Source organism: Trichomycterus rosablanca, chromosome 8 (assembly GCF_030014385.1).
Source record: "Trichomycterus rosablanca isolate fTriRos1 chromosome 8, fTriRos1.hap1, whole genome shotgun sequence".
Taxonomy (NCBI): domain Eukaryota; kingdom Metazoa; phylum Chordata; class Actinopteri; order Siluriformes; family Trichomycteridae; genus Trichomycterus; species Trichomycterus rosablanca.
The window spans coordinates 30,454,339-30,467,240 of record NC_085995.1 but is presented as its reverse complement, the minus strand read 5'-3'; the positions used below and the strand labels follow the sequence as shown (position 1 = coordinate 30,467,240).

General features: G+C 38.2%; 1 protein-coding gene across 1 annotated transcript; it reads right to left on the bottom strand.

The window, feature by feature from the left end:
* Nucleotides 1–1,021: 1,021 nt before the first annotated feature.
* Nucleotides 1,022–11,996, bottom strand: isg20 (interferon stimulated exonuclease gene). Its single transcript, XM_063000023.1, has 4 exons — nucleotides 11,951–11,996; nucleotides 4,929–5,617; nucleotides 3,435–3,632; nucleotides 1,022–2,455 (listed from the first exon to the last, which is right to left on the bottom strand). Exons 2-4 carry the CDS (start codon nucleotides 5,592–5,594, stop codon nucleotides 2,270–2,272), a joined length of 1,050 nt encoding a protein of 349 aa, XP_062856093.1. The 5' UTR covers nucleotides 5,595–5,617; nucleotides 11,951–11,996; the 3' UTR covers nucleotides 1,022–2,269.
* Between the last annotated feature and the right edge of the window lie 906 nt (nucleotides 11,997–12,902).

Below are 12,902 nucleotides of genomic sequence, written 5' to 3'. Positions count from 1 at the left end.
TTGAGCCACAATAGCACAATTCCTGCTAATGCAACAAGAAACGAATCAGCGTTAATCCCTTAAATCAGGATTTAGCTTGTTAAGAAGGGGGTCTATGTGCCTTAGGCTAAAATATTGACTAACACAATGGTAGCCTCTGTATTGCCCAGAAATCTGAAATGCATGTTTAGAACACTTTGGCATCAAGACCAAGTGCATTGTTGTTGTATAGTGTCCTGTAGCATTTATATCCTTATAAGAGTGGTCTCATCTATACCACTAAAAGATGATGCCCCAATTTACAGATCATGAACCACACAGTGGTATGAGTATGAAATTATGTAAATTACATTATGGCTTTTTCAGTAGCCAGATCTCAACCTAAATAAATTCCAAATAAATATTTTAGATTGACTTGTTAGATCAAGAACTACATCATAAACAGCCCTAAAGAATTACCTTTGAAAAATGGCTTTCTGTGCCTTCAGTACCAGTCCAGAGATTACATTAACATTTTCAGCATTTAGCAGACACTCTTATCCAGAGCAACTTACAGAAGCACTTCTACAGTAAACATTACCCTACTCTAGTTTATGTAACCTAACAGTCCAAGAATACAAATCTGCTGAAAATCAGTTACAACAAGTTTTTTAAAAGATGTTATATGAACAAGATGTTATAAAAGGTTAGTAAAGTGCATGTTATTGCTCAGCCTAAGTGCTTAGTGAAGAGGAGGGTCTTTAATCGTCTTTTGAAGACAGTGAGAGACTCAGATGTTTGAACAGACAGGGGAAGTTTGTGACACCACTTGAGTGCGGGTACCAGAAAAAGCCTTGATGCACGTCTTCCTCGAGTTTTAGAACGTATGCCAAGCAATTCTGGAGATGCTTTGGTCCAACATCATAAAAAAGAAACCGTTATTCCTTATAATTTGTTACCCATATGTTTATAATATGTTTAGCTAATAACATGGGGACAGCAGTTTGGAACACTGCAATGGCATAGCAAGGAAAAATTTAATAAATAATTACAAGAAATCAAGTACCTTTCCTCCTTTATTCAATAAATATGCACAACAGCTTTTTGTACAAATACAAGTACAAACGTTGTACAAATATGGCCTAGACATTAATATACTATATTATATATAATATTCAGTTTGCTTACAGAGATTAAATACTGGCACACACACTACCTGATGTGACAACCACATCATATGGAGTGTATTTCAAGTATTCCCACTGCTTACATTAAATAGCATGTAAAACAATGCACACAGGGCACCAGAATACACAACCTGTTTTTAAGTCTAAAGGGAACTGTGGTTTCAATTTTCATCTCTGCAATTTACTTTAACACAAAACCAGATGTGGTTGCTACCTGATCATGCCACTGCAGTGGGACCTCCCCATAAACAAAACTGACTTCCAACTACTACATAATTAAAAAGTGCACTGAGCCCCTCCCATCCCACAAAATTTGTATCAGGTACATCATGATATGCTTTCTATTGAACATAAGATGCTGACATAAAAGCTCCAATATTTTAAGGTAGTTTGTGTTCTATGTTCACATTAAATATTTGTCATTCCAGGTTCAGACACATTTACAATTAATACAATTGGTCAAATCCAATCTGATGGCACTATTATTGTAGGTCAGTATTATTCCTTATACTAATACTTAGTGTAAGACTGGACAATCTTAAAACGGATCAGAACAGTTGTGAAACTATGTAAACAGAGGCACTAAACAGAGATTGGTTTCCAATTTGAGCTAGACATATAAGCTGCTTAGCCAAGAATCTTCCAGAATTAACCCTTTCCTACTAGGTGGAAACTACGAGCAAAACATTATTGTTTAGGGAATCTGGATTGGTAGAATGTTTTGAATAGCAGCTTCTTTTTCTAAACCTGAGGTGTTTACTGTTCTGTAGTAACATGGACCATAGATCTGTCAAACATGACAAATGTTAGCCATTACATTACCAAAAGAAAGAAAACAGCCCACAATGAAGTGGCTGCAATTCAGTACATTTCTGTATAAGGCAGTGCTAGTCACTATTTTTCACAGTCACAGTGGTTGCAGGTTTTCATATCGCATATGTTCATAACTATTAATCAACCCTACAGTAACTCTGGCTCATTGTGAGTATGAATGAGTACCATGGGTCTAAGTGTATATATACCAGTTTTACGAGTAAAATCAGACAAAGCTGCGTTGTGGCTGGTCTATCAACCTGCATTCACTATGGCTGGTACCACTGCTATATACAGCACTAGGTTCCTCACTAACTGCAGTCCATTAAACTCTCAGGCCAGTACTGATCCTGCATGTAGTGCTCCATGGATGACGTGGACTGAGTAGAAACATCTGAATGTCCCTGTAGAGATTTTTCCCACTGCTCTTCCACCAGCTTGTAGAGATCAAGAGCAGCACGAGCATCCTCTACAGAACAATGACCATTTGTGCCAACCTAAACAGAAAACAAAATCATGTTAAACTTACACACATCAGATTCAGAACATGCTAATGCAACCTAAATTAATGGCTGGACTGACATGCAAAACTCTGATAACTGAATCATATGCATTACACATCATGCTGTTGTAAATTCAACTACATTGTTTAATAAACTAATGCATAACTTAAAAATTGTATTTTCTTCTACTTAACTTTGTCTCCAAAACAGTTCAATGAAAGAGACAAATATGCCTGAGAGTAAAATAGGTAAATAGGACCGTCAACAACAAGATGGATCGATACAATTGGTGGAATAATAAATGTGCCATTAAGAAGCCAGAAAACCTAAACAGAAGACTATATATTTGAGTAAAAAACACTATCCATGCAGTCCCAGTAGTCTGAATAATCTTTACAACCCCTAATATAATTCTAATTTAATGTGCCCCTTTAAAACTACACTGTTTAAATATTTACATTGAAATTTACTGTATTATTTATTTGATTTTCACGCCACTTTATACACTGTGTTATTTACGGCATAATCTGTGTAAAGTTTAAGTAATTTTTTCTTGATTCTATTTGTTTATTTATATTTTTGTTTTCATTTTGGTTTGGTGTTCATGGTTGAGGGTTTCTTTAGCAGTTTCAGGTACGTGAAGCTGTTGTCTCTCTCGGGTATATTTGGGGCATTTGATTAGAATATGTTTTATTGTGAGCTGTGTTTGGCATCTTTCACATGTTGGGGGGTTGTCTCCTTTTATTAAGTATTGGTGAGTGATTTTTGTATGACCTATTCTACATTTTGTGTATATAACTTGGTCCACAATTTACGGTATTAAGTTGCATTGTTTCTCATTTTGAAAATAATATATTATTCCACTTTAGCCAAATGCATTCATTGCTTATATTTTTTAATCCTGTATTGAAACCTTTGTTATTGTTAGTTGTAAAATTTCTTAGAAGTTATTTGTTAGAAATTATAATGGTACCTGTATTCTCCTGTTGAGAAATTTCCAAGAAAGTCTTTTTAGTGAGATGGATTTATAAGATTCACCATACATCTGTCTCAGCAGCTGGATTGATGAAGTATCTCTAATCATATGATGTGGTACAGTGATGCCCAAAACAGCAAAGTCATGTCTTAAAGAATGGCCAATTATTATCTTCCCTTTAAGGATATGCAGAATCTGAAACAGAAAAAAGAAATTTTATTTATTTACATATTTGTGCTAATATACATAATACATCTAATAATTTGCAATAATAAGCTAAGCAATTGTACAAAAATACAAAGACTGTAGGGTTCTAGTTTTAGGCAATATGACGTATGTGTGTATATTTATTAGGGTTTAAACACATTTGTTACATTTATGGCAGGGCAGGTAGTTACAGGTTACACATGACTCATCAGTACAATGTCAAACAGCGTCACCTAACTTGCATGTCTTTTGGAAATCAGACGTCCAAAAGGAAATCCACACAGACTCTGGGAAAACATGCAAATGACCTGGGCCGCTCCACATGGGAATCAAACCCAGGACTATCTTGCTGTGAGGCAACAGTGCTACCCACTAAGCCACTGTGCCACCCCAATAATTGATTAGAAGTCATTTCCCAAATAAACAGTTTGCTGTAGTTCAAAATGTCTCAGCAGATGTCTATATTTTCTCCTCGTCATTGCTAAATACTTTATTTTTGTAAATGGTTATAAAAGTTCACCCCTTTTAATGTGGCACTTATGTTTTGCTGCCACTGATTGTAAAAATACTTTTCATTTGAGATGAGGTTGATTAACTGGTTAACCAACAACGAATGACTAATGACTTATTTGAACTGTGAGTGTGGAAGTTCAGACTGGTGACTCAGCCACCCACAGTGCACAAGCACCATCTCAGGTTACAAATTCATATAGAACAAGAGCACTGTTCTAATCTGAATAGAAAAAACTATGTATTTATAATAATTAAATTATGGATTTAAAAAAAAAAGTTTTTTGCATCATGTCACAGTATAAAGTATAAAACACTAAAGAAGAATGAGATTTAATATACAGACTGTCAATGCAGGGCAGTGGTAGCTCAGTGGTTAAGGTACCAGCACAGTAATCAGAAGGTTGCCTTGGAGGAATCCCATCCTCTGGACAAGCCAAGTATTATTTGTATAGGTGCCCGGCCAGCCCATAACATAGCTGAGATTACAGCCTGCGAGTTTAAAATGTCAGCACTGGTGGGCTAGTGTATTTTACAGCTGTGTCCTGGCTTTCAGTGTTTATGTTCATTTTACTGTTCTACATCACTGCCTCGTTCACCATATTATGTTGTTTTTTACTGAATACAGTATAAAGACGTGTTAATATGAGACTCTTCTGATGCATTTTAAATATTAATGGGATACTATACGCTTGTCAGTTATCGGTGAAAAAAAAACTACCATCCCTACTACTTTCAAAAATTCTGATACTAGAGGACTTGGATGTTTCTTACCTCATCCCTTGCCTCGTTATAAGGCAAAGCATGCATTAAGTGCTCCTTCTTAATTCCACTCCACTTTGTTCGGTAGTCTGTGACAGGTTGGCAAGGCAAGATATACTTGTCATATATTACAGTTCCAGAATAATTTAACAAACTACAACGTGCCAGCTCACTGAACTGTCCTTTTAGGCCAGTGCCAACCATCTCACAGTCCAAAGCCACCAGCATGGAGTGCTGAACCCCAAAACAGGGAGAACTTCGGCCACTGCTCGGAGGACTAATCTCAGAAGAGAAGCCACTGTCCACTTCCCAGTTGTCAGTCACCGAAACTGTGCACTCAGAGTCACTTGTACTTCCAGGTATGCTGCTTATTTTGGCCCTTTTAGCTTTACAAACCTGGTTACAGTCCTGTGAACTGTTTGAACAAGTGCTAAGTGTGCTGCAGATAGAATGTGAAGAACTGAGCTGCTCCAGTGTCTCACTCTGCTTCCTTTTATTGGATTTGTTTGGTTCATGTGGAGATTCTTGGTCTATCCCAGTTTTATTTCTCTTTTTCTTCTTGTGTTTTCTCTTTCTGTGCGTTTTCGCTGATATAGAACAAAATGCAGCTGGCCCTGCGTTGAGGGGTCCCCATGCTGTTCGTCCGGTCATGTCGTTACAGAGAGCAGATATAGACATTGTAGCTTGAAGTGTTGCTACTTCTGTAATAAACATATGACAGGACAGTAAAAAAAAAATTAATTTCTAAATATAGCAAATATGAGAATTTACCATACAAAGTCTATTGCAAGTAAGTTTTTCCTTTCCCAGTTTTCCTTTATGTAGTAAATCAGCCACAAGAGATATCTCTTCTTCAGTTCCTATTTTTGCCACAAGGCAAACTAAATATGCAAATAGCTAACCCAATAACCTAGAAATTAACTGTTGGATTAAAACAGTTACACATCATAGCACAAGGCAACGGTTTTGTACTTAAGTGGCATTTCATAACTCGGGTTTAAAAAGTACAATTCAAGGTTATGCAACATGATCAAATGATTTGGCTTTAACAAACACCAAGAGCACAGGCAACCACGTGAAAAACATTAAAAGTGCACTTCAGCGGCAAATAGTAACTAATTATGGATGTACTATAGTCCTTTAATTGTTTTGCTAGGTGATTAATCCTACATGATTATGAATAAATTCTCTACCTGCCCATTTATTAAAAGGGAACAGTAACATATAACTTGTTTTAACAGCGGTAAATTATGTAGAAAAAAAAAAAAAAAAAAAAAAAAATTATATATATATATATATATATATATATATATATATATATATATATATATATATATATATATATATATATATATATATACAGTGTATCACAAAAGTGAGTACACCCCTCACATTTCTGCAAATATTTTATTATATCTTTTCATGGGACAACACTATAGAAATAAAACTTGGATATAACTTAGAGTAGTCAGTGTACAACTTGTATAGCAGTGTAGATTTACTGTCTTCTGAAAATAACTCAACACACAGCCATTATGTCTAAATAGCTGGCAACATAAGTGAGTACACCCCACAGTGAACATGTCCAAATTGTGCCCAAAGTGTCAATATTTTGTGTGACCACCATTATTATCCAGCACTGCCTTAACCCTCCTGGGCATGGAATTCACCAGAGCTGCACAGGTTGCTACTGGAATCCTCTTCCACTCCTCCATGATGACATCACGGAGCTGGTGGATGTTAGACACCTTGAACTCCTCCACCTTCCACTTGAGGATGCGCCACAGGTGCTCAATTGGGTTTAGTCCATCACCTTTACCTTCAGCTTCCTCAGCAAGGCAGTTGTCATCTTGGAGGTTGTGTTTGGGGTCGTTATCCTGTTGGAAAACTGCCATTTTTCGAAGGGAGGGGATCATGCTCTGTTTCAGAATGTCACAGTACATGTTGGAATTCATGTTTCCCTCAATGAACTGCAGCTCCCCAGTGCCAGCAACACTCATGCAGCCCAAGACCATGATGCTACCACCACCATGCTTGACTGTAGGCAAGATACAGTTGTCTTGGTACTTCTCACCAGGGCGCCGCCACACATGCTGGACACCATCTGAGCCAAACAAGTTTATCTTGGTCTCGTCAGACCACAGGGCATTCCAGTAATCCATGTTCTTGGACTGCTTGTCTTCAGCAAACTGTTTGCGGGCTTTCTTGTGCGTCAGCTTCCTTCTGGGATGACGACCATGCAGACCGAGTTGATGCAGTGTGCGGCGTATGGTCTGAGCACTGACAGGCTGACCTCCCACGTCTTCAACCTCTGCAGCAATGCTGGCAGCACTCATGTGTCTATTTTTTAAAGCCAACCTCTGGATATGACGCCGAACACGTGGACTCAACTTCTTTGGTCGACCCTGGCGAAGCCTGTTCCGAGTGGAACCTGTCCTGGAAAACCGCTGTATGACCTTGGCCACCATGCTGTAGCTCAGTTTCAGGGTGTTAGCAATCTTCTTATAGCCCAGGCCATCTTTGTGGAGAGCAACAATTCTATTTCTCACATCCTCAGAGAGTTCTTTGCCATGAGGTGCCATGTTGAATATCCAGTGGCCAGTATGAGAGAATTGTACCCAAAACACCAGATTTAACAGCCCTGCTCCCCATTTACACCTGGGACCTTGACACATGACACCAGGGAGGGACAACGACACATTTGGGCAGAATTTGGACATGTTCACTGTGGGGTGTACTCACTTATGTTGCCAGCTATTTAGACATTAATGGCTGTGTGTTGAGTTATTTTCAGAAGACAGTAAATCTACACTGCTATACAAGCTGTACACTGACTACTCTAAGTTATATCCAAGTTTCATGTCTATAGTGTTGTCCCATGAAAAGATATAATGAAATATTTGCAGAAATGTGAGGGGTGTACTCACTTTTGTGATACACTGTATATACACACATATACATACATATACAGTATATATATATTACATTTCTATGAAAAAAGACAGACACCCAAGCTGATGGTCATGGTCTCTGTTTTACATACACTTACGACTCATCTACCAGGATCCCATATGCCACCATAAACAAACAATAAATATGAAGATTATTAAAGAATGAGTGAAAATGTGATCCTGACTTTCTGTCCCCCTTACCATACTGCATATATTTAAACTGTCTTGACTAATAGTGAACACACTATGCTGAAATCTGACACAGCAAAAAATGGACACCTTCAATGTACATGAGCTGAGTTGGTACCCTGCTTACAGACACATTCCTTCTATACTGGCAAGCCTTACATCCCAAATAAGAACAGTTATTAAGCACCAACTTTGATAGAACAAAAGATGAATTTAAAGTTAGAACTTGATTATAATATGATATTACAGTACACTTCAATACACTCATTTCACCAGTGCGGACAAACAGTACCCACACACACAAACAATATGAATACTGTGTGTTGTATGTATATTGTGTGTGTGTGTGTGTGTACCTACTAATTACAGGTAAACACTTCAATACACTCATTTCACCAGCACAGACAAACAGTACACACACAAACAAAATGAATACTTTGTATTGTACGTATATATTGTGTGTGTGTGTGTGTGTGTGTGTGTGTGTATATGTATATATATATATATATATATATATATATATATATATATATATATATGTATATATATATATATATATATATATATATATATATATATATATATATATATATATATATATATATATATATATATATATATATATACACACATACAGTGTATCACAAAAGTGAGTACACCCCTCACATTTCTGCAAATATTTCATTATATCTTTTCATGGGACAACACTATAGAAATAAAACTTGGATATAACTTAGAGTAGTCAGTGTACAGCTTGTATAGCAGTGTAGATTTACTGTCTTCTGAAAATAACTCAACACACAGCCATTAATGTCTAAATAGCTGGCAACATAAGTGAGTACACCCCACAGTGAACATGTCCAAATTGTGCCCAAAGTGTCAATATTTTGTGTGACCACCATTATTATCCAGCACTGCCTTAACCCGCCTGGGCATGGAATTCACCAGAGCTGCACAGGTTGCTACTGGAATCCTCTTCCACTCCTCCATGATGACATCACGGAGCTGGTGGATGTTAGACACCTTGAACTCCTCCACCTTCCACTTGAGGATGCGCCACAGGTGCTCAATTGGGTTTAGTCCATCACCTTTACCTTCAGCTTCCTCAGCAAGGCAGTTGTCATCTTGGAGGTTGTGTTTGGGGTCGTTATCCTGTTGGAAAACTGCCATGAGGCCCAGTTTTCGAAGGGAGGGGATCATGCTCTGTTTCAGAATGTCACAGTACATGTTGGAATTCATGTTTCCCTCAATGAACTGCAGCTCCCCAGTGCCAGCAACACTCATGCAGCCCAAGACCATGATGCTACCACCACCATGCTTGACTGTAGGCAAGATACAGTTGTCTTGGTACTTCTCACCAGGGCGCCGCCACACATGCTGGACACCATCTGAGCCAAACAAGTTTATCTTGGTCTCGTCAGACCACAGGGCATTCCAGTAATCCATGTTCTTGGACTGCTTGTCTTCAGCAAGGGCTTTCTTGTGCGTCAGCTTCCTTCTGGGATGACGACCATGAAGACCGAGTTGATGCAGTGTGCGGCGTATGGTCTGAGCACTGACAGGCTGACCTCCCACGTCTTCAACCTCTGCAGCAATGCTGGCAGCACTCATGTGTCTATTTTTTAAAGCCAACCTCTGGATATGACGCCGAACACGTGGACTCAACTTCTTTGGTCGACCCTGGCGAAGCCTGTTCCGAGTAGGGCTGTCGCGGTGAGAGAATTTCCCCTTGCGATATTCAACCTGTCTCAATATCGCGGTATGCGGTGATATCGCCATTTTTTTTTTTTTTTTTTTTATTACTTAATTGATCTAGATTTTAGAGCTATATAAACAAGCTTTATTGTTAGGCTATGATTCGGTATATTATTGCTTTATAATGACAAAGATGAGACGGCTTTAAGACCAATGAAATGCGTGTTTAATGTTAATTACAAAACAGAGCAGGGATGTGCGTCTTTTCTCTATTAAAAAAAAAGGTTTAAATTAAGCTTCTAGCCTAGGCTAGATAAACACTGTGAAACGAAAAAAAAAGTGTTTAGGCTAAATATTTTAAATGCACATCTAATCAAAATATGGTAAAAAAAAAAAAAAAAAGAATAAAGTCTGTAAAAGTTTAAACCTGCGTTATCATGCGCGCTAGACGAACCAACATGTTCACCTGATGTGGTTTAGAGAGGATCTGAGTGGGGTAGTGATGTTCCCCTCGGTACTAAAACTCTCTCTGATGGTGTGTGTGTGCTCGTTACACTAATATACGTGTACTGTACTTACACGCGACTTTACACAGCAGAGGAGATCTAGCCCGGTTATCGCGCCACTATTAACTATCTATTTAGTAGGTATAATTAACATAACAATATCTACTACAATTTAAGTTATTATTCGTTTCAATACATTTTTATTCAACGAAAAAAATACATTTAAACCATTCCATCAAGCGAGCAAGAGAATATTTGCAGGCTGCAATGCCATATTAACCGTCATTAAGTGCTTTAGTACACCAAGGCTGTTTGAATATAGTCTAAATTACAAGTATTTATTGAGTGTGAACTCAATTTGATCATTAATAAACTTGCCTATAATTCATGTTGCAATTGTTTACATTTTAAAACACAAAGCCTGACACTCAGCAGCAACGGATAGGAACAGTTGTTGGGAAAATGACGCTCATAGCTAATTTTCATTATGAATTTATTTAACATTTATTACGCCCGAATGTAAGAGTATAAAACAAGATGGACCCTGCACCAAAAAAAAATAAAAATAAAATAAAAAGAGAAGGAAGAAAGAAAAAACGTGAATATCGCGGTGATGCGGTTGTTTGGCATGCCCTGCGGTTGGCTGGTCTATACCGCGGTATTTCAAAATTGCGATTAGCGCGACAGCCCTAGTTTTGAGTGGAACCTGTCCTGGAAAACCGCTGTATGACCTTGGCCACCATGCTGTAGCTCAGTTTCAGGGTGTTAGCAATCTTCTTATAGCCCAGGCCATCTTTGTGGAGAGCAACAATTCTATTTCTCACATCCTCAGAGAGTTCTTTGCCATGAGGTGCCATGTTGAATATCCAGTGGCCAGTATGAGAGAATTGTACCCAAAACACCAAATTTAACAGCCCTGCTCCCCATTTACACCTGGGACCTTGACACATGACACCAGGGAGGGACAACGACACATTTGGGCACAATTTGGACATGTTCACTGTGGGGTGTACTCACTTATGTTGCCAGCTATTTAGACATTAATGGCTGTGTGTTGAATTATTTTCAGAAGACAGTAAATCTACACTGCTATACAAGCTGTACACTGACTACTCTAAGTTATATCCAAGTTTCATGTCTATAGTGTTGTCCCATGAAAAGATATAATGAAATATTTGCAGAAATGTGAGGGGTGTACTCACTTTTGTGATACACTGTATATACACACACACACACACACACACACACACACACACACACACACACACACACACACACGTGTGTATGTATACCTACTAATTACAGGTAAACAGAAAACTGTGTACATATTCCTTGATGCTTTCTAGTGTGACTGAAGTGACAGTTTGATGGGAAACGTTGGCTGTTACCACATGACATTAACGTAGCTAGTAAGAGTCTGTGTGCTTCTGCAATAAACTGGATCGCTACATTTTTTTACATTATTTATTTAAAAAAAACTGTTTTAAACCGCTGATGTCACATATAGAAACAGCAGATAATGACTAGCCACACCACACGTGGCCTACTATTCTACCATTCATACAAATTACAAATCCACACCATAGAGAAAGAAACAACGTATGACTACAAAGTAAACAGTAGCGTTGTAGAAGTACAATACATGTTATAAGAATAAATACAATGTAAACATAAATAAAGAATAGAAACTCACCTCCGTGACAAACACGTGTAACCGGCTACACTGTGCGGAATATCAGCACCACGTGAGCGCTAACCAACATCCAATAGCGCTATTGGGCCATTCTGCTTTGACGCGCTATAACACAATGCATTATGATTGGGTGGAAGGGTTTAACGTCTTATGGTAATGTTTGGCTCCCCCCATTCAAATGCTATATTTGTTTACTTTTTAAATTAAGGCTCATATATAGAAACCCAGGTGGGTAAAAGCCAAAACAACAGTAGGTTTTAGAAAGTAAATTATTATAATTATATTAAGTGACAGATAAGGGCCAAATTATGTTCTGACGACCAAGTAAAAGTATCTATAAAACAGCAAGAAGTGCTCAGAGGAATCCCTGGTGACATTTACATTTACCACACTTGGCTGACACTTTAATCCAAAGTGACTAAGGGGGGGTTGGTAATGCGTTCACCAGTGGCAACCTGGCAGTAGTTGAGCTTTTACCAATGGCCGTACTATCACAAGTCCTATTACATTAACCACTGATCTACCACTGTCCTAAGTACCTACTACCAGTGGTTCAAGAAGGGACAAGTCATGGACCACCAACAGCTTGTTGGCCAGCCAAGACTTAATGACTCCAGAGCACATGAAGGCTTTATGACCTCTTTTATAGACCAATAATTACTGTGCCTCAAATTGCAACATTAATACTGGTGCTGAGTAGTCTATCAAACCCATCTGCTAATGGGGTATGTTGTTGCAGAGCAGTCAGAATGCCTATGCCAACTCCTGTTCACTATTGAAAGCAACTACAAAAGGCATGCAGGCATCAGAACTGAACATCAGAGCAATGAATGAAGATCAACTGATCTGGCAAATTCAGTTTTGAATGGCTGGGCACCATTTAAATCTGGAGACTGGGAAGGCTACTCTACGATAGTCCAGGACTAATTTTTTAACCAAGCTTTGGTTTATT

Bases quoted from the DNA above. Each gene is read 5' to 3' on its own strand.
- isg20 (XM_063000023.1), bottom strand. From the start codon at position 5,594: ATGTCTATATCTGCTCTCTGTAACGACATGACCGGACGAACAGCATGG. The intron at 3,633-4,928 runs GTAAGAAACATC...TTTCTGTTTCAG, and splicing joins ATAACGAGGCAAGGGATGAG to ATTCTGCATATCCTTAAAGG. The intron at 2,456-3,434 runs GTACCATTATAA...TTTTCTGTTTAG, and splicing joins TTCTCAACAGGAGAATACAG to GTTGGCACAAATGGTCATTG.